This window comes from Patagioenas fasciata, chromosome 8 (assembly GCF_037038585.1).
Source record: "Patagioenas fasciata isolate bPatFas1 chromosome 8, bPatFas1.hap1, whole genome shotgun sequence".
Lineage (NCBI taxonomy): Eukaryota > Metazoa > Chordata > Aves > Columbiformes > Columbidae > Patagioenas > Patagioenas fasciata.
The window spans coordinates 29142700-29163553 of record NC_092527.1 but is presented as its reverse complement, the minus strand read 5'-3'; the positions used below and the strand labels follow the sequence as shown (position 1 = coordinate 29163553).

At 50.0% G+C, this 20854-nt stretch overlaps 2 protein-coding genes across 6 annotated transcripts in view; one reads left to right on the top strand and one right to left on the bottom strand.

The window, feature by feature from the left end:
• The window catches only part of ACTR1A (actin related protein 1A), a 16260-nt gene extending 9753 nt beyond the window's left edge, over positions 1-6507 (top strand). For all 3 annotated transcript variants that reach the window (XM_065843214.2, XM_071812105.1, XM_071812106.1), the window contains 5 exons: positions 1319-1411; positions 2156-2330; positions 3169-3230; positions 3591-3631; positions 4268-6507. In XM_065843214.2, the coding sequence (XP_065699286.1) occupies positions 1319-1411; positions 2156-2330; positions 3169-3230; positions 3591-3631; positions 4268-4370 (474 nt within the window). In that variant the 3' untranslated portion in view covers positions 4371-6507. The remainder of the gene's footprint in view (positions 1-1318; positions 1412-2155; positions 2331-3168; positions 3231-3590; positions 3632-4267) is intronic.
• On the bottom strand, positions 5779-20854 carry MFSD13A (major facilitator superfamily domain containing 13A). 3 transcript variants are annotated; one of them, XR_010651766.2, is made up of 10 exons: positions 20705-20854; positions 14355-14623; positions 13807-13886; positions 12539-12988; positions 11527-11644; positions 10422-10518; positions 9527-9698; positions 8773-8966; positions 6902-8553; positions 5779-6796 (listed from the first exon to the last, which is right to left on the bottom strand). XR_010651766.2 is itself a non-coding variant. In XM_065843488.2 (9 exons), the coding sequence occupies exons 2-9, from the start codon at positions 14517-14519 to the stop codon at positions 8300-8302; spliced, it is 1530 nt and encodes a 509-aa protein (XP_065699560.1). In that variant the 5' UTR covers positions 14520-14623; positions 20705-20854; the 3' UTR covers positions 6824-8299. The 3 variants fall into 3 exon arrangements, 2 of the variants coding, with proteins under 2 accessions (XP_065699560.1, XP_071668205.1); XM_065843488.2 differs by lacking the exon at positions 5779-6796 and having other exon boundaries at positions 6824-8553; XM_071812104.1 differs by lacking the exons at positions 5779-6796; positions 20705-20854 and adding an exon at positions 17699-20676 and having other exon boundaries at positions 6824-8553.

Sequence of the window (20854 nt, the reverse complement as noted above, 5' to 3'; positions counted from 1 at the left end):
AGGGCAAGGCTCTAAAATCCAGGGCAGGTAAGGATCACAAGCAGGAGGAAACAACTTGATGTTCATTCTCTAGTCTATACACTTTGCTTTAAGATTAGTTTTAGCTGTGGAAAGTGTTGCAGATTTCTAGGATATATGGGCCTGGAACTTGCGGTGAGATTTCTGTTGATGCTGGTGCCATTTGTGACTTGCTTTGCAAATCTGAGGGGTTGAGAGCGGCTTCTTGTGTTTGCAGCTTTCTTGCCTTGGGAGAAGTTTGGATATGCTGCCTGAATGCACCATGGCAAGCACAAAGCTGAGATCCTGGAGTTTGTCAGTCCCAAAAGCTGCCTGTGGTCTGTTGGAGTCTGTCGGACTCAAGACGTTTTGGTGGTTTTTTTGTTTGTTTGTTTGTTTGTTTTTTAAAGGAGGAAAATGTTAGGAAAGAAATTTGGAGATGTTGAGAAGTCTAGAGGAGAAATTACCTTAAAAGGGGAACTCTTAATACCTGCTTCAGTGCAAACATTGTTCTCTGTTTCTTGGTTTACTGTGAGAGTGGTCAAACACTGGAACAGGTTGCCCAGACATGACTGGACATGGTTTTGGGCAGGCTGCTCTAACTGACCTTGCCTGAGCAAGGCTGTTGGACTAGGTTATCTAAAGAGGCCTCTTCCAGCCCACATGTTTCACATGTTTCAGTGAGTCTGTTTAGATTTTTTTTTTTTTAATACCCAAATGATAACATTTGGAATAGCGAAGCTTACTGTGGAATAGAAAATACGGGGTGCTGCAGCAGTTTGAAAAGTCACAGTATTTTGTTTCCTGTAGTTTAAAATAGGAAGTGAGCGGCTTAGATGACATTAAGAAATTTTTGCTGTTAGCTTTTAGTTATCCTTTACCTTGTTGAAATGCAATTATGCACTTTGTTCATGTTCCTGATCTGTTGTGAAATTACCTGAGCCTACCTTTATACAAGGTTAATGTCACTAAAGGTGATCTAGGTGTGTGTTTTACTTTGCCCTGCAGTAGGCTGGAAGCGCTCACAGGTTATTTACACCATCTGCACTAGAGGGAGGTAAATTCTAAGCAGTAAGAGAGCTGGAAGCAAGAGGTGAGCAGCAGCTAGAGGGGGTGTGACCATCCTCGATGGAGCTGTAGCATGAATAGTATTTTACGTAGTGTGAACCTGAAAACTCTTTACCCCAGCACAAAATACTGTTGAAATTGGTTTCCCCAAATAGATACAAGGATTTTGATTATTAGTGAGAAAAGTATTTTCTCAGAGGCATTTGGGTTTACCCTTCTCACCTCCCTCTCCCTGACTCTGTTTCCTCTCCAGCGTGCCTGCTACCTGTCAATAAACCCCCAGAAGGATGACACTCTGGAAACCGAAAAGGCTCAGTACTACCTGCCAGATGGAAGCACTATTGAGGTTTGTAGGGACCACTCTGAGAGGATTCCTCATGTGAAGCACAGGGTTTCCAAAATAGCCTTCTGCCTAGCGATAAGAAATTTAATGCAGTGTTAAGTGGGAAGGGATAATTTTAAAAGACCAGAACTGGTTTCAGACTGTTGACTGGGCACTAGAATTTTCAGGGAAAGAGAATATTATTAGAAACCTCCCAGCTTCTACTGGAAGTCCTGGGTAAGGATGTAGTTTGACAATGGGGACTCTGAGCTGTTTGAGTGCAGGCTCTGGTCTAGCAGATCTTTATGCAGATCAGGTATGGAGTGTGAGTTGTAATCCGTTCACTATAAATTCAGTAGTGCTTCTGCATGTGGCTTTTGACCTGCCTAGAGGTGCAGAAACAATTGCTTTGAAGAGTGAGTTAGGAAGACTCCTCAAAAGACAGCCCTCTACAGAATGGTTGAAGGAGGGGAAATACAGGTCTTTCTTACCTCCAGCACCCAGGGGTGGACCTGCTCCCTTTTTTGCCAGTGACCTGCTGAATAGGGCTGAGCAAGTTTCTTCATCTCTTTCACCTACACACTGGAAATAGTACCTTCTCTAGGAGCAGTAGACTGAACTGGTGTGCATGTGGGAGCTAGCAATGCAGCATGAATGTTAAGGAAACTTTGTTACTCTGAAGTTTCACCTAAGACAAGTCCAAACTGTAGAGAGTGAAAAGAGCCACAATGCACTCTCTTCCCCTCTGTGCTAATTTCTCCCTTGCAGATCGGCCCTGCCCGTTTTCGGGCCCCAGAGCTCCTGTTCCGGCCGGACCTGATAGGGGAGGAATGTGAAGGACTCCACGAAGTGCTCGTTTTTGCCATTCAAAAATCAGACATGGACCTGAGGCGAACGCTGTTCTCCAACATTGTGCTGTCTGGAGGCTCCACACTTTTCAAAGGTTCCTGCCTCTCCTCTTTCAGGGGGCGGTGACACACCTGAGCTCTTGCTTCCTTCTCATATGAAACTGGGAAGATAACATAGATCACCCAGCTTGTCCTGTGAGATGAGGGCTGCGGGAACTCTGCTCTCTCGGGTTATTCTCTAATTTTCTGAGTCCTGGTCATAGCCTTCTGGGCATGCAAGACACCTCTGCCCTGCACATCACTTCCTGGGCTCAAAGGGTTTTTTCTTCCTGTCACTCTGCCTGCGTGACTCATTTCTGCTGCTCTACTTCAGGATACTTGAGACCAGGCACCTGAAAGGCTCTTGCACCTCCTAAGATTCCTTTAGGTCTTTGGTGTGTGGGAGAGTCCAATGGTCCCAGTACTGCATGAAGTGTCAGCTGCACGTGTGCAAAAAGCTTTCTCCCCATCAACTTAAATATACCCTCTGCCAGAACCCGTCAGCTTGTTATCCACAGGTGGACATCTCCAGATAGGTCCTAGTCTTCCTGTTCAGACCCTGTTCCCCAGTGCAAGTGGGCTGGACACAGGAGGAATGCTCAGCAAAGGATGAGAGAACTGGCCCACCTGTGTTCCTAGCTAAAAATCTCGTGTGCTGTTCTCAAGTTGCTGCTGAGGCATAGAGCCTGTTGAGCCAGTGTTTGAGGTCTGCCTGAGGGAGAGAGAATCCCATTATCCCACTGGCTGCGTTCTCCGCCTCTCCAAACTGGTCTTACTCTGATATCTGCAGTGGGATATTTGAGTAGGGCTGCACAAGGCATGTCTGCATTGTTAGTAGATGGAACCTGGGAGTTTGCTGAGAGGCTCAGACTATGTATTTTCTGTCTTGTGTAGGCTTTGGAGACAGGCTGTTGAGCGAAGTGAAGAAACTAGCTCCGAAGGACGTCAAAATAAGGGTAGGGTCTTTTGTGTTTATATCACTCACTATATGTGGTGTTCTGTGGCCTTTAAAGAACCCCATGCTGAGAGTGCAGCTGCCATTTGCTTCAAACCAGAAATGACTTTTGTGAGACAGCCCAACAGCCTTTCCTGTTGTGATGAAAACCTGTTTGTTTTCATCACTAAGAAGGTGGCTCTTCTGACATGATCCTGGACCGCAGTGGCTGTTTTGAGGGGAAGCTGCTGGGTGTCTTTCTGGTGGGAGGGACCATACCTGTGTTTGTGCGCTGTCAACTGTAGCGACATGAGGGCAACGTGCCAGGAGGAGCAGACTGGAGCTTGTGAAGGTACTGACCGATTCTCTCTTTTTCTCCCAGATATCAGCTCCTCAGGAGAGATTGTATTCCACGTGGATTGGGTACGTACTGCAGTGACACGTCTTGCTGTGGGGTGTGTGCTGGGGAGGTGCACCCTGTTGGCACTTGCACTCTTGTCCCTTCTGGTGCTGCATGTCGGGAGGGTTTCATCTCTCAGCTGCGCAATGCTCAGCATGGTTACTGAGCCTGACTCCCTCCGCACTGCCAGCCCCTGTATCTTTTCTGTCCTTAAAGCTCCTGCAGGACCTGTTCATTTTCCTCATTTTACCAGCTTTAACATACAGTCTAAGGTAGAACAAGCTCATTGGTAGTACATTCCTTAGGGCAGAGGCTCTAGGTATGTTCTCCCTCTTGTGTACGTCTTTCTTTGCTGCAGATTGGGAGAACTAAACTCTGCTCTGTAATCCTAGAAAGTGAGAGCAGATCTGTAGTGAAGAGCACTGGTGTTGGGAGGAGCAGTCACAGGTCATTTGGGAGGGGTGGCTGGTGCCAGGCTGGGCACGGTTGAGGCCAGCAGGAGAGGAAGCAACTGCCCAGAGCACGTTTCTGTTGCAGGTAACTGGGAGCCTCAGAACCTTTCTGACATGGGGAAGTGTCACACAATAGAAACAGCTCATCTCTGCAGAGGTATAAGAGTGCTCCCAACACTAACTTGTAACACCCCTGTCTCTCCCCAGTGGTTCTATCCTGGCTTCACTGGACACCTTTAAGAAAATGTGGGTTTCGAAAAAGGAATATGAAGAAGATGGAGCTCGTGCCATCCAGCGACAAGCCTTCTAGCCCTGGGACCTGTCCTCAGTCTCCTCTGAAGACTCACTTCAGTTCTAAACTCGCTTTTCTGAGTCCGAGTGTCTGAGAGCTGCCTGTGTGTGTGTGTGTGCCAGCATGCCCCGATGTCACTGAGCAGACGACAGCAGCAGGAGGGTTGTATTAGTACTACTAACTACTTATTTTCTTATTTTATTTTTGGTTTTGTTTTATTTTTGGTTTTGTTTTTTTAAATGGAAAGGAGAAAATACCAATCCGAATTTCTCCAGAATGGCCCATTCCTTTTTCATTTCAGTCTCTTAATTTCTGTATTGCAATCACATTTGTCACTTTAAAACAAAAAAAGCAAGCAAAAACAAAGGGAACAGCTTATAGGAACTGCCTAGCAAGCCTGAAGGGAGCCAACCACTGCAGACTGCTCACATGGGCTTTAGTCAGCCGACTGCAATGCCTGGATTGTCTGGAAACACATAGCTGAAGCCCCATCGCTACTTTTTTCTTCAGCAGCGTCTTCACCATCAGTAGGTTTTTTGAAGTTGTTTTTAATATAATTTTTTATTAAGAGAAAGCACATTCTCAACAGCTAGGCCCATTTGCCCCCACTGTTTTTGGTGCGTGAGTGTGTGTACGCATGTGTAACTTCTTAGCCTGATGTGCGGGTCTGCACCGCAGCTGGAGAAGTTGGTGATAGGACTTAGTTTGTATTGCATGGAGTAGAACAAAGCAAATCTAATCAGCTGTCATTGTACTAGACGGTTATTCTCTTGTACCTTTTTTAAATACCTTTTCTCCTCTGGAAGCAAGTGCCCCAGAGCGGGGGTGAAGGCACTTGTGTGTTCCCCCTCAACCTGCCAGCATATACAGTGCTGAGTTCTCATGTTTGTTCTCTGTAAGAGTCGAGGCTGTTTCCCTCCTTCCTGCCATGTCAGGCCAAAGGGAGCATGTATCTGCAGCCAGGCATAACTCTTGTGTACTTTATCCATTCTGGGGCAAAATAACAATCGGAAAGGTGCATTGTAATGTAAGAATTGTTTTAGTTATTGCAATGTGTGAGGATATCTCAAACACTGACCACAGCACCTGGGAATTACGCTTTGGGTCTTCTTTGATCACCTGCTACCCTGCTGTCCGTTGTTTGATGTTAACACTGTTTACAGCACACATGCTTAGTGGAATTGCCAGCCCTGCAACAACGCACAGCAGCTGCTCTTTAGGGCGTCTCCCTGTTCTCTGTGAATACACTAAATGAGAGGACAACAAAATGTATGAGGATGTTAGTGGGAGCAGCAGCTTTGTGAGCAGGAGGCTGTGGCGATGGCTGCGTTCTGCTGTACTGCTGATGCCTTTCTGCTCACCTGGTGGCTGCTTCACTTCTGTTTTCACAGCCATGGGCAGCCCTACAGCCCTGCTTGCGTTGACATGTGTCACTCTTTCTTCCTTATGCATTATTTGGTGCTTTTTTTTTCTTTCATCCTGTTGTTAATTTTCTGCAGGACCTGGCAGTAGCGGTGGAGCTGGAGTTTCTCTGTGGCAGTTCATCCCTGTTCCCTCCTTTCTGTTCGTTGCCGTGCATCACCTCGGGGTCACCCTCAAGCGCAGAGATGGGGTGAGAGCTGGGGGGCTGCAGAGGCCTGGCAAAGCTGGGGCACTGGCCCAGCTGAGAGGATGTCAGCAGCAGTGTGCAGGGTGCTGCTCCAGGGGGAACTGCTGTGCTCCCAGAGACTGTAGGCAGGCAGGTGGGGTGGTCTCTTCCCAGCTGAGGCCAGGTTACTTGTTCACCTACCCCCATCAGAGCACAGTGTGTATTTTTAAGCAAGAACCTGTCAGAAAAGAGCAGGCAGTGCTCAGCCTTATTCTGCTGTAAAATCAGTTGCGTTCCTGCAGGTTTGTTGCAGCGTGCAGAGGGGAAGCAAACCCTTCTTGGTGCAGCACGCACACACCCCAGGCAATGCCAGTGATCTTCCCCCTGCCCCTCTGCTGGCCTGGCAGAAGCAGCAGTGCTTCATTTTGTAACCTGCAGTGACTGCACTGAAAGGTGCCGCCTCCAATCTAGCATTCATTTGATCTGCCTGACTGTTCCCTCGCACACTGTCCAAACCATGTTGCCTGGTGGTGCCCAGCATATTTAAATAAAGTCATTCATATACAACTCTCAAGCCTCCTGGCCTCATCTGCCCACATTTGCAATTTTCAGGAGGTAACTTGTGTTCTTCTCTTGCCTGTGCAGAATTGTTGCTGTCCAGTCTCTGTGAGGCTGCACCATTTCTGGTCCAGGATTACCTTCCTGATCTGGCTTTTGAGCTGAAGGAGGAGAGGCCTGGGCTGCAGCCCTGGTCTGCACTGATGGCCTCCCCAAAAAGGCCAAGCTCCAGCACAGTTTTGCTGGTTTTCTCCCATACAACCACAGCACCATATAAACCCAGCCAGGTGTGACCTACCTGTTAAAAAAAAAAAATCACCAAACATTACAGAAAAGATCATCTTTAATTTATGAAATGAAGAATCATTCTCAAACTTGGTTAGAAGTTGCACAAATAACTTACGATTGAACCATCAAGAGCTACAGAAGCCTCATGGCAGGAACACCTTGGTCCAAGGCAGAAGGCAGCCACGTCCTGAGGCAAGATGGCAGGTTTCCGGGCTGAGACCACAGAGGGAACCTGGCACTAAACACAAACAGCCTGTCCCTCAGCACAACAGCTTTCGAATGCTGCCTGCACCCCCCTTCTGCAGGCAGCATGGGGCAGAGCTCTGCTTTGGCACATCTCCACCTGCCCCCAAACATGCTGCAGGGATTGAGACCCTTCAGTGACAACCTGCCCCAACCACTCCCAGCCAGAACCAAAGGCCAAACCCCCTGCTCTCCTCCTTGGGTCCATGGCTTGGCAGCCAGGTGAGATGGTCAAACTCTGGGCCACCATTTCAAGTGGAGAGGAGCTGAGGTGTCTGTCTCTTTGCACAGAGGTAAAATCTCAACCCTGTGACTGCCCAGCATTATGTCAAACAGGCTCCTAAGAGGAATTGAAGGCACAAAAGCAAGACCTGGTGTCTTCTCCAGGCTGTGCTCTCCCCCTGCGGGAGGGGAAATAACCAGGTTGCACCACTGGGTCTCCTCTGTGGCCCTAAGTAGGGAGGCGCTTCTAACGGCTTCATCAAGGGTCCGTTCCCTGACCTCAGGGGCAGTGGAGGGGAGAGGAGGGATAAACACAGGCAACATGATGAGATGTTCCAGCTCAGCGCTCTGAGCCCAGCTCAAGCCCTGTGCCTTTCCCAGCCCAGCAACAACTCCCCCTGCAAAGCCACAGAGGGAGCCTCAGCATTAAATAAGCACAGCCAGCAGACCCTGGCTGCACAGGATATTGTCCTAGAAACAAGAAATGCATAAGAATGGATTTGGTCCAAGAACTGCAAAACTATGTGGGAGAGGTTGAGGCCTTCAGGGTCCTCTTGACCCTGCTCTTCCCCTGGGTCACTTGGTCCCCCTCAGGTGCCTCCCACTCCACTCCCCAAAGCTGCAGTGCTCTGGCAAGGTCCTGTAAAGCAGCCTCTCCTGTGCTCCCTGTGCAGCCTCCTGCTCAGCTGGAGAGGCTGCAATTCCCCAGGGCCATGCCCAGGGCAGAGGACTGCACCAGGGATGCGTCTGTCTCTAGCCCACACTGCTGCACAGCACCTCCCTGCTGGGATGAGCAGCCCTCTGCTCCCCAGGCCAGCCTGGGATAAAATCATCTTGCTCTTGTGGCCAAGCGATCCACCCCAGGCCCCTGCCACTGAACATCTCTGTCTTCCCTGATGACCACCTCCTGGAATGAGTAAACATTGTCATTACAGCATTTCACAGCTGAACCCTAAACCTCAGGGTTTCTCAGCCCACAATCCCTGCGCTTAGCCTGCAGTCCTTGCACCAGCCTGGAACCAGCAGTGCCCCAGGGGCTCAGACACCCTTAGATCGTTTTGACCTCCGGTGCTCGGCCTTCTGTCAGGCTTTGGCGCTGGGCCTTCACCATCTGCAGACGCTTCCCGTGTAAGCTGAACTGAGACCAGCTGAGGAGCTGCAGCAGTGCACATGCGATGGGTACGAAGACAAGGAGGTAAAAGCAACCCTGGCGAAGAGTCGGCTCCAAGGCTGCAGCAGACTCCAGCTTCGGCTGGGCACTCACCACGTTGCTCAAGGGGTTGCGCTGGAAGATGTCGTAGCCTGATGGCAGAGAAGAGTTTGTGAGGCTGGGGAAAGTGGAGATGGACCCTTATCCATTCTCTCTGAGTGACTGGCCTTGGAGATGCAGAGACCAGGCACAGTTTAGCAAAAAGGAAGAGCCCTCCACACCCACCCAGGGTGCAGGACATGGTGGAGAGCACACTGAAGTCACAGGTCCACCCTCTCCTGCCCTGATGCTGTCCCCAGGAGCATCCTTACCTGTGTATGCACAGAGCAGCCAGGTACCGATCAGAGGGGCAAAGGTCTGGCCTGGCTTGGTGACCAAAGCCACCATCCCGAAGAGCAGCGCGGAGGCTGCCTGCTTCCTGCGGTTCAGGACTAGATCCTCATCCACCAAATCAGTCACCACCAGGTTGAGCAACTTACAGGTCCCTTCTGTGAACACCCGGTTGCTGCAGAACAACAGGCAAAGAACTGAATAGGGGTATCAAGAAGCAATGGGAGAAGGTGAGAGATCAGAGAAAAATGGAAAGAGGGTGAAAAAGGTTCCCCCACACTTAAAAAAAGAATTTCAGAAGCCCTGGTTACAGGAGAGGAGTGGTGCTAGCAATAAGCCTTGTGTACCTTGCAGCAATGCCTTGGATCAGTTCTGAGCAGCCACACAGTCCTGGGGACAGGACACGCTGGGCCAGAGGCTCACAGGCAGCTGTGGCATCTACTGAGGGCTGTGGCCCCAGGCAAGCTGCAGAGCTGGGAGAGGATGCTGCAGGCTGCCAACAGCCCTTCCAAGTCTCTTTCCTGAACATTGCTCCCTCCCGCACTCTGCTGCAGGCACAGCCAGTGGGTTCTGCAGTGATCCATCCCACAGTCAGGTGCTGTCAGAGCTGGGAGCCACATGGCTTCTGTGTGACTCTGACTACTGTACCCTGCCTCCCACTCCTCTCCATACAGAGATGAGACATTTCCCTTCCCAGATGGCAGAGGACAGGAAAAGTGAGTGCTGCCTGCCTACCTGGCAATGAAGATGCAGAGCAGATACACCTGGTCAGGTCCTGCCAGAAGCATGACAACACTGAGAGCCAGCTTCAGGAAGAAGAGTCCTCGCACCACAGCATAAACCCCACAGCGGCGGCAGAGGGACAGGAAGTAGAGGTTGTTGAGATGGGGGGCAATGTAGGAAACACCTGAAGAGAAACAGAGGCTCAAATAGCCTGAGGGAGTTTCAGTATTCCCCAGGACTGCTACCAAGAGAGAAGAGGCTAGCTATCACCAGCAGGGCTGCAGGACACGGGACAGAAGAGCGCCCACGCACATACAGAATGCTGCGGCAGATTTACTCAGTGGCTTTGTGGCACAGCACACACCCTTCCCGCCGAGGGAGGCCACCTTCCATCAACCTCATGGGCAGGAAGGAAGAAACGACTTGTCCAGTGTCATGCAGGGGCTGGGATTCAGCCCTGGAGCAGAAATGAGAGGGACAGGACAGTGTGACCAGACCTGGACCACACAGAACCCTCCCAAGATAACTCCAGGACACATCTCCGGCAGCCTGTAAATGGTCCATGTGCCACACAGAGAAAGGGATTAAATTCAGGGCTGTTCCCTGCTGCATGCTGGGGACACTATCTGCAGCCACTAATGCTCAGAGCAACACCTCTGTGGAGTCTAGGCCAGAGTCTAGCACGCCAGGCTCATCATCACTAGAAAAGGCTCCCAATTACTTCTGTGCTCAGGAAGGACAACTCAGAGGTCCCAGGGAACCATGTGGGATGTGCACATATGTGAATCTGACATCCCAGAGACCTGCACGTGAGCACACCTCTCCCCAGACAGAGTTCAGGAAGAGTGAATTCAGACTCAGGCCAGTCCTAACTCAGCTGCTCCCTCCAGTCCTACCCAAGACTCACCAAGCAGGAAAGATCCAGTAGAGACAGAGATCTGGTCTGATAGCAGGTGCTCCAGGAACAGAGGGAAGAAGTTGCTGTTAAAGTGGCAGTGAAAAACCTGTGAAGGCAGCATGCAGATGAGCTGGTCAGCTGGAACAGCAGTAAGAGAGGACAGAACAAGCTAACAGCCCTCTGGGCTCTGTTATCCTAGAAGCCCTGTGCCAAGAGACCACACAGGATGAGCCTTGGAGTACTTCAGCAGAGCAAGAGCTTGGCTGTGGAGCTTATGACACTTGTAGGCTTTGAGACTGCAAAGCTGCAATGCCCACCAGCCATGCCCACCGGGGGTCAGCACCGCTTCCCAGCTGCTGAGGCATTGCTCGCAGGGCTCCTGTTCAGCACGCAGTGCTGCTGGGGCAGGCAGGGCAAGGAGGTGACAGCAGTGACCACAAGTGTTTTGGGGGGACAGTGGCATGGCAGGAGGGAGGAGGCAGCTGTCAGGAGGACAAGGATAAGGCAGCAGCGAGGCTTGAACACAAAGATGCAGACCAGCATCAAGAGCCTGCATGAGGAGAACTGAGAACCCAGGAAGATGGGAGCTGTACCTGCAGTACACAAAGCTGGGCAGGCTGCCAGCATTTGGTGGTAACCACTGAGGAGGATGAAGAACAGAAATGGCAAAAGCCAGCTGGGAGGTGGATCCAGCTGGACAGTGAGAACAGTGATGTGAGCCTCAGGAAAGCAGAGGGGAGGAGGAGACTGTGCTTACAGTCAACACCAGCAAACTGCACTCCTGAACTTGTCCCTTCCATGAGCCCGGCCTTGTGCTTCTGTACCCCAGATGGGCTGCACAAAGCTCAGCCAGCCCCCATAATCCAGCCTGCACTGTGAAGAGAGGAAAGGAGCACTCCACACCTTGCCAAGGGAAGTACCCTCAGGTCACAAGTGGGGAGAGTGGCTACCAGTTGCTGAACCAGGGAGCATATGCAGAAAGGTCCAAGAGCAAGTGGGTGCTGGAAATATCTTTGCCCTCCCTGGGACATTCCCATACTGCTGTATCACCTCCTCAAAAAGCCAGAGCCAGCATTCATCCTCTGAATCACAAACATGTCGCTGCTGCGCCTACCTGGACGAGGTTCATGCAGACAAACCAGAGGAAGTTGTGATGCCGGGAGAGCTGCTGGAGATACTCTGCCAGGGTGATCCTCTTCTCCTGGGGGACGGAATGTTTCTCAATGTACAGCCTGAAGGGAGAGGAGGAAAAAAAAGCAATTGTAAATCCCTCACACCAAGCAGGGGAGCACACCCAGCTCTCCTCATGTAGATGCAGCACCGTCTCTCCTCAGCTCCTATCCCAGCCTTCCCTCTCCCTGGACCAGATGCAACCAATAGAATCTACGTTTGCTTATTGCTAGCAAGAACCACAGGCAACAGGTCTCCCAAAGAACATTTGTCTTCTGAACCCAAAATTCAGATTTCTGTCCATAGAAGCATTCTCCTCTTATTAGCCATTCCAGTACACGTACGCTCCTCTTCCAGACCCCTGCAGTTAGCTCACGTGGCAGATCACATCAGGGTGTGCTGTGTTACTACAGCAAAATGCTGGCAGCTCATAACCAAGTAAGGCAGCCCAAGAAAAAGCAAGGGAGCTGAATGCAGAAAACCAGCTGCATCGTGGCCGACCAGCAGCCTAGCTGCTATAAGGAAGCTAAAGCGAGCAAAAGGGTAAGAGACATTCGCTTGTCCGACTCCACAGGACAGGGGCAGCAAGGTGGTCTCATGCAGGAATGCTTTCATGATAAGCTGCTTCTGACATTTTGCCACTCACAGGCCTCACTGGGTGCTCTAGATATTAACTCATTTCGTATTCCAAATACTCATAGAGCAGGTCAGGGCTCTGCCTCCAGTTTGGGCCAGGGATGTCACAAGATAGTTTTGTCGTATTTTCAGAGGGCCTTAGAAGCCAGTGTGACAGAGGCGATTCTGAAAACTGTATCAACAGACAAGAACCACAGACGATTAACAAAAGTCTGCCTTGTCCTGGATCTTACCACAGATTCTATTTGCTGCAGTGCATAACAGAACTCTGCAGATCTATGCCAGGCCTTTGTCCCTGCTGCAGAACTGGTGACACTTACTCTTTTAGGGTTGATTCCTGGTCCCATTTTGCTTTCCCATCAGCCTCAAACCGCTGGCGGAGCAGCTGTGTGGACAGGGTAAAACCAATGATGGAGCAGAGGGCTAGCACCACGCAAAATATGCGAAAGGAAAAGAAGTCCTCTTTGTTCCACACTGCATAGGACATGAAGACAGAGAGGGAGCCTATGGCACTGAAGAGGGAGCAGTAGAAGTTGAGGCTAGTCCTGTCTTTTGCTGAAACAGCCAGGTCTGCGAGCAAGGCGTTGTGATGGAGGTCAACCATGGTGAGAAAGCTGTCGTACATGCAAAGGCAAAGAAGGAACTGCAAACCAGGATGAGCCCAGGCAACCCAGAAAGCCAGGAAAGAGATGGCAAAGAGGGGGCCATTGTGACTTAGTGCTCTGAGCCTCTTCAGAACTACTTCTGGGGAGGAAATCTCTGCTCCTGGCCTGCAACAGAAGACAAAAACTTCAGACATCTGGACAAAATTCTGCACGATCATGTATTCTCCCTCTGCAAAGAAGTCAAGTAAGTGGCATAGACACAAATACAGCTTTTGCTTATGTAATGAGCACCCACAACAGATACCCTCTCAGCTAATATCTGAATGCACTGAAAATTTGCGTTTGAGAAGGCCAAAAAGCATGAAGGAAAGGGTTGTTTGGTTTGTTTTTTTCTCCAGAGCAAGCCTCTCCCTGATAGCACTGCACTAGCCGCACCTTGTACAGAGAAAATTATTTCAACGAGCACTTGTAATTTTTACTAGTTGCAGGAAGCCACACCATGATTTGCATTACAAGCTTGACGTAAATACATGAGAAATGCTAAAGGCCAACAGTGATCCACGATCCAGTGAGTTGGGGAACAACTGGTCTGAGGCATTCCAGGTGGAAATGACTGCCCTTTCCCCCCTTGTGTCTTCCAAACAACATACGGACACTCTCCAACACCCCACTAAGTGACATGGCCATACAGCAGGGGCTTGAGATTTTAGAGGACATATTTTAGGTTCTGTATGAGTCAGGTGATTGTTAAGGGTTAGGGTCACATCTACCCGACACGTGTCACTTCCTCTATACAGCCGGGTACTAAAATAACTCACAAAGAGCACTATAAGCTTTAAAGATGCCAGGAGAAGGAGGTATATAAGAGTTTCACACCCCAGAAACCATTCCCACACTGTCATTTTAAAGCTGCCAATTTTGCATCATCTCCCCCAGAGACTAAACAACTTCCTAGCCTCTGCTGGAAGTGGAACTTAACTTACTGCTGCGTGCTAAGGAACACTCGGTCGCTCAGCCAGCCAAACAGAGGATCATTGAGGCTGTTCCAGATCAGAAACACTGTCTAGGAAAGAAAACAGGACAGTGAAACAAACCACAGGACAGCTCCCTCAAAGCCTCTGTTCTGTTAGCAAAGCAAGCAGGGCTGAGCTGGCACAGTGAACAAGCATCAGGAACCATCCCAGAGCACCTTCCCTGTCCCATCGCTGCTGTTCGATTCCCCCTGTCTGGGGCAGCTGCCAGGTTAACACAGCAAGGCCAGTGGTTTTTCCTGCTTGTGAAACACCTCAACATCCCCAGAGGAAAGGCAGTCTTAAGAACAAAATCTGTGTTTTCTATCACAGCTTGTTCTATCTTTATGTAAGTGGGACAAACTGGAAAGCCCAGCTCAGCACTTGGAAGGGTCCCTTGCTCCCTTCTCCGAAGGGTAACACAGCTATTGCAACTAACACTCTTCGCACTTCTCACAAGGAGTGGTCTCGGTTTCAGAATTTCTTACTTAAGAGGGCAGAAGCCTACGGAAAAGACTCACCTCTCCTATCCAAAAGGACAGTTTATCAATCTTGTAAACAGAGACAAAGGTGTCCACGTAGTACAGGAGGAATACGTTGTGCAAAATGGAAACAAAGAGCGACAGGGACCCGTAGATCACTGCAGTGGGCAAATGAAAAAGCCAAGCCAACAGTCGCAACCCCATGTTGGTGCAGTCGACGTTCAGCTCCCTTGATCACCTCCATTTCAGATGGGATGTCTTAGCCCAACACCTGCTACACCTTTGTTGGGGCCAATCCATTGTTGCTCCTGCAAGAGAGAAAACAAACAAACAAACCAACCAACCCACACCAATGAAACCAGGTTCGATTTCTTAATTAAAAGTTGAATCAAATTAATTGATAAATCTTTGCCTGCAGAGATCAGAATTCGTATTGCTTTGAGGAGCTGTTCAAAAGTGGATTGGAGGGGATTTAAGAGGTTAGAAGCTGTCTGCTGCACTAAAGCTGTTTCACTAAGCCAAGGCCAGGCTGCGGTCTCCTGAAGGTACAACTGTCTCCTCGTGAGGAGGCTGCCCCGTCCTTTACCCTGTAATGTTCTTTGTTATCCAGCAAGTAGCCGATTAGCTCTTCCCAGCTCTTAAAAGGCAAGGTCAGAGGAGGAATTAAGTTATATAGCTGAAAAAAAAACAAAGCAGCCTTCAAAAAAAATATACGTAGTCACTGACGTTTTTAGATACCAGTGTAAATTTTTAGTCAAATAAAAACACAGCAGCTGTGAGGTAATGCCACACGTGTGCACTGCTTTCCCCCAGCAGTCACAGCTGCTGCACCTGGGCTGGCTCAGACAGCAGTTATTTATGGCAAGCGGCGTTGCTGCTTTGCGGCATGACAAGACACAACCAGAACATGTCACCACGCAGTGGACACACTCCTGTCATCCAATAAAGGCAATCAAAAGTCACTTAGCAGCTGTCCAGCTTGTCTTGGGGTGGCCTGAATTTTAGGATCAGTGTTTGAGACAAAGATGCTTTGGCTGGACAGCAACATATATGGAAATAAATAGAAACAGCAGGTTTATACCAGAACAAGACACTACGTTCACAAGTGGCTGAAGTGTGAGGGGAGGACTCCTCACACCAGCATGGACCAGATGTGGGACCACAGTCCTCCCTCAATATACTCTCATGCTTTTCAGGCTGAGTCCCCTCTCACTCTGAAGTCACTACAGATCAAAGACAAAACACAAGGCACCTCTTCAGAGGCACTTGTGTGTCTGGTAAAATGTTAAGGGTCCTTACATCAGTGCATGTCAGCTTCTCCAGCCTGTGCCGTCCTAAGAAGCCCTGTTCACAGCTTATGCATGATGGGTGACAACAGAGTCTTGATGCTGTCACAACCAAGAGAAAGGGCTGAAGTCACTCCTGTTTCAGCCCCCTGGGGTCTGCACTCACCCAGCTTGGACACGTCATGGGGAAAACTTCACAACATAGGATAAGAATAAGCACATCAGAAATGGGAAACTACGCACCACGCTAGCCTTCTTGGGCTTGCGACATCAGCGACAGCAAGTCCAAACGGAAGATCAAGGAGAAGAATAAATGGCTAGGTATGAAAACCAATGAAACAATAGTTCCATTCAGCATTTCCCAAAAGCCACGAGTCTGACCACTTCTAGGCAAGATTAGAAAAGCAAAAATAACCATCCGCTCTGCCTATCCCAAGGAATTCCTCATAACTAGTTCAGAAGAAGCAGGAACAGCATTTGTTCCAGTCAATTACATCACTAGATTGAAACCGCACAGAAGCTCCACTCCGGCCAAAGCGCTAGAGCTCAACTGGATCCAACTGCAGAGCCCTCGTGGAGCTGAGCCACCGTCCTGCGTCCCTGCCACACCAAAACCCACCGCCAGACACAGCTAAGACACTGCTTGGAGGGGAACTCAGCCAGACAGTGAACTTTTATAGGTGTAATTAAAGACAGACGAGCAGCCTCAAGGGGAAATTGCGTTTTGTGCGGTCATTAATTGAAAAGGAATCAAGAATTTGCGATGTGTAAAAAGAAAGGTTAAGAAGGAAGAGCTAAGCCAACTGACCCACTGATGAGCTCTCTCTCTCCCCAAGAGCCTTCTGCAGAGAACTGGCTCACGGGCAGATGAAGCCACCAAAGAACTGGGTGCCCTCATGAATGGGATGGAGAACACACAGACGGTATCATTTTACACCATATGAAACTTCTGCATATCCAAACCTTGACCACTGTGTGCACATCTAACCTTATAACAAACTTCCTGAGGCACAGAGATGAGGGAGATCAAAGAAGGTCAACTAAAGTGATGCAGGGACTGAGGGAGCTGAGGAGAGACTGAACAGCTGGGACTCTAGGCAGAGAGGAAAGGCTGAAGGGGTACACAACCGAGGTTTACGGTGGATAAGGTGAAGGTGGAACTATTGTGTGACAGGACACAAGAGCTGGGAGCATTCACTGTAACTAGCAGGATATCAGTTTAAAGCACACAAAAATACTTCTTTACCTGACTTTTGCTGCCAAAGAAGGTTGCAGAGGTGCTATTCCCTCTAGCATCCCTAATCTGAGGACTTTGTGTGCTGGGGATGGACAAGCAGAAAGGCCCCCAGCCAGCAGCCCGGCTCTCGTGCTCTCCCCCTAAATAGCATCTCCTGCTGCTGCCATGGGGCAGAACATGGGGCCTGACCCCCCAGGGCAGTGCTAAACCTAAACCTGGACTTGGCTTTGCTACCCAATGCCTGCTTTGAAAGCAAACCCTGCTCTAGGCTTGGTCCTTAGTGCTGCACTTTACACGTGTACCCATCCAAATGGTGCTTCACTAAGCACATGATGCACAAGCAACAGCTGCTGAAGTTTCCAGAGACACCACATTTTGTCATTTATATGCTACGGCACTGTTTAAGGAAGGCAAAATACCACTTCTCGCCGCCTTCTCCCTTGTCACTCCCTGACAGATGTGCAACCCCTCCAGCCAGCTGACATTTGTAAGTGATTTCACTTTGCTGGGATAGTTGTTAGGTCATTTTTTAGTTTTTTATTTTCCCTCCCCATCTGCAAACGTGCAGATGAAAAGAAACAAATCATAGCTGCCCGTAAAAAGTCAATTTTGCTTCTACATCCAAAGCATTGCACTATTTAAGCCTGCCACACTGGTATTTTCATAACCTTTTCCTTGGGATGGAAATTACTCATGGAGTATGTCAGAACTTTTCAACATTAGGCTTTAAGTAGTAATGGGAAGAGGAGCTGCAGGAGGGAATAGCTATCATTCATTCCTGCTGAACTTCTAACGCACACTCATAAAGCAACAAGCTCATAAATTAGAATGTAACTAGGCTTTATTTCAGAAACTCCCACCTCCGCATCTGACATCTGGCGTTGCTCCTGCCAGTGACGTCTGCAGATCTTATCTTCTTGAGAAGGATGTTTGAATACTGGCTACCAGGAAAGCGTTGCTTTTGTTTGAGAGTGCTGGCGTAGGGCGGCTGGAAACACACCACAGCTTGGGGCTTGCACATCTGCTCCAACTTCCCAGCCAGCTCACAGCTGGATTCACAAGTCATCGTGTCCCACAGCAACTCAGCAACTCTTTGGCCTTACAACAAAGTTGAGCTCCAGCCTTCCACAGCGGAAGCCGGTTGTACCAAGTTGGCAGCAGAGCCGCATACGTGAATCTTGGCCTAAGCCAGTCTTTTAAGCGGGGCCAGACGATTCCTATATGCTGAAGTTGCCACTCAGGAACCTGAAATAGCCATCTGCAGACCTGACCGCAGTAACAGGATGAGTCTCTCATTCATTCTCCACTATATGGGTAATGCAGGCTGGAATATTCCAAATAATACTTTAGGATACATCTGTGCTTGCTCCAGCTGTCACTATGCTGCCTCTGCTGCATAGTCTGGATTTTGGGTAGCTGACTAGAAAAACATACCAGCTCTGTGCCCTTGCATCCACTACACAATAAATCCATCAGCTAGATACGCCACCCAAAAGGGCACCCAATTTCCAGACATTCCTCATGGCCAGAGAGGACTGAGTGACAGGCAGTCCAGCCCCAGGGAAGCCAGGCTGGAGCTGTGCCTGCAACAAACCTGCTGCCCTGTGTCCCAGCATTGATTCCTGACAGGTCCCATAAGTGACATTCTCAGGCAGAGGACACAAATGTGGATGTTTTCCTCTGGTCAGGCTAATCCATCAGTGACAGTAAGCACAGACCAGGTTCTGCACACTCCTTCCTACCCAGTGCATGGTACCCCGGGAGGCCTCCGAAGCACAGACACACCCGTGGGTCTGCACACCATGGAGCTATTTAGATTCTGGCAGGACTCTGTTCAGCAGAGAGAAATCCATCCACAGAACTATTTCATTGACTGAAACTGAAAGAGACTCCACTTAAACCCAAAAAAGTCTCAAAATCCAATTCCTATCCCAGGAAAGCTCCTAACTAGACATACTGCACAAAATTAGGCTCCTCTGACCAGATTTGATTCCATATACCCTCTTAGAGACAGATGTATCTTCAAGACTCTGTGCTTCTCCATTTTCTGAAATCCTAACTCTACATTTCCTCACATAACCCACATGCTGACAGAGGGCCTGGAGGGAACACCAAACACAGTCCCATGTGAAACGTTAACGAACTCCCCAGACCCCCAGCAGTCCAGTATCTGAATTGTAAAGCAATGAAGCCCTTGAAAACCTGATACCACCTGGATCACGCAAGGAAACGTGCAAAGAGACTCTGAGGGCACCTCCCAGCACTGTTTACTAATTCAACAATCACAGATGGCTCTGTATCATGAGATTTGGTGATACCCTTCTTAAAACAAGCAATCACGTGCTTCCATCCCTCCTGCAGAGTTCATACACGTCAGCAGAACTGCCACACAGACAACAATTAACACCTTGAACCAGCTGGTAGTTTCTATGGAACTGTGTTCCCGCAGAGCAATCTCATTAAATCAGATCTCATTCTGTAATGAGATTACAAGGTTGGTTAATAGAGGTAACCGGGTAGATCTCATAGTCTTGGAATCTGGTAAGGCATTTAACTTAACAGCAAGCTGCATCCCTTTTCTTAGCATTTCATTGTTTTACAGTATAAGAAAAATGTATTAGATAAAGAACTGGTTTCCCACGATGTTACCATTCGCATAAGTGCTAATCCTATAGCAGACTTCCACAGCACTGCTATGGGGACCATTGCCAGGTAACCCTGGCCTAAATTACAGATTTGGAAGTAAATGTGAAACCCTTACAGAAAACAACTCCCAAGAATGGAATCACAGAAGGCAGAGGATGGGATTACTGCACATATTGAGCCTGTTCTTGTTAAGACATAACAGGAAGCACAGGTGAGAGGTCTGGTTTACTGCTCTGCCCATGCGACCTGGGAGCTTCTGCTACCCTATCTCCATCTTCTCTCACCAGGGAGACTTTTCACCAACGCAAACTGTTCAAAGAAGCTGTCACCTCCCTTCTAACTCCCTGGCTTCAGCCACCAGCCTCATGCTGCTAACTAAAGGGCCAATGGAAGTCCAGCTGCCAAGGCCACCAGAGATCTCTGTAACTTTTGGGCCTGATAAACACAAACACAGGCCACCAACCAAAGCAGCCAACATCACCCATGGTGGGGAGGAACGCAGGGAGCAAGGTGGTGCCTGCAAGGCGAGGCCGCAGATGGGGACGCCATTTCTTTGGCTACCAAGAGGACAAGCCCAAGCAGCTGCGCCACCCTCGGCAGCCCACCCGCAGGTCCCTCCACGCTGAGGGAACGCCTGGCAGCCCCAGCAGAAGATGCCGTGGCTGGGCAGGGCACAGCCAGCATTTCCCACTGGGCTCAGGCTCCATGGCAGCTAAAGGCCCATCTGGGGTTGTGCTGCCATGCGAGGGGAAGATGTGACAGTGACATGGCAGCCAAAGCCCGCTCCACACCTTCAGGTTGGGTGGGGCGATGCCAGGGCTATCTCTCCTTGCCGGGACTCTGCAAGGGTGTGAGAGCCAGACCCCAACCAGCTCCAGAGCCGGGACAGTCGGACTAAGGCCCCTGCCCACGAGCACTATCAGCAGAGAGGGACGGCACCCCCTAGGCCCACATGAGCTCGTCCAGTGTAACACAGGGAGGCCCACAGCGGGGCTCTACCACTGCAGAGAGGGGGGGGACGCCCTCACCACACGGGCGGCGCCACTGGGGGGAATCCCCACCCGGACGGCCCCACTACATTGAGGGGAGGGGGGTATCCCCCACCCCGCTCAGACGGCCCCGCTGCAAGCGGGGGAACAAACCTAGGCCGGCATCGGGGTGGGGGACGCAAGGCAAGGCACCACACCCCTCCCCGCAGCCATCCCCGCAGCGCCTCCTACCTGCCTCCGTTACCGGCGCTGCCCCCGCCGTTCCGCCGCCGAACGGCACACCTGCGCATGCGCGCCCGTCCACCTCCTGAGGCCATCTTGTGTCCTGGCAAGTGAAGCCGCCCCCTCTCGGCCGCTATTTCGTGTGAGGTCACCTCGCCA

Coding starts and splice junctions, on each gene's coding strand:
- MFSD13A (XM_065843488.2), bottom strand. CDS start 14,519: ATGGGGTTGCGACTGTTGGCTTGGCTTTTTCATTTGCCCACTGCAGTG. Junction 13,887..14,354: donor TGTCCTTTTGGATAGGAGAG/GTGAGTCTTTTC, acceptor TTTCTTTCCTAG/ACAGTGTTTCTGATCTGGAA. Junction 12,989..13,806: donor GTGTTCCTTAGCACGCAGCA/GTAAGTTAAGTT, acceptor CTTCTGTTGCAG/GCCAGGAGCAGAGATTTCCT.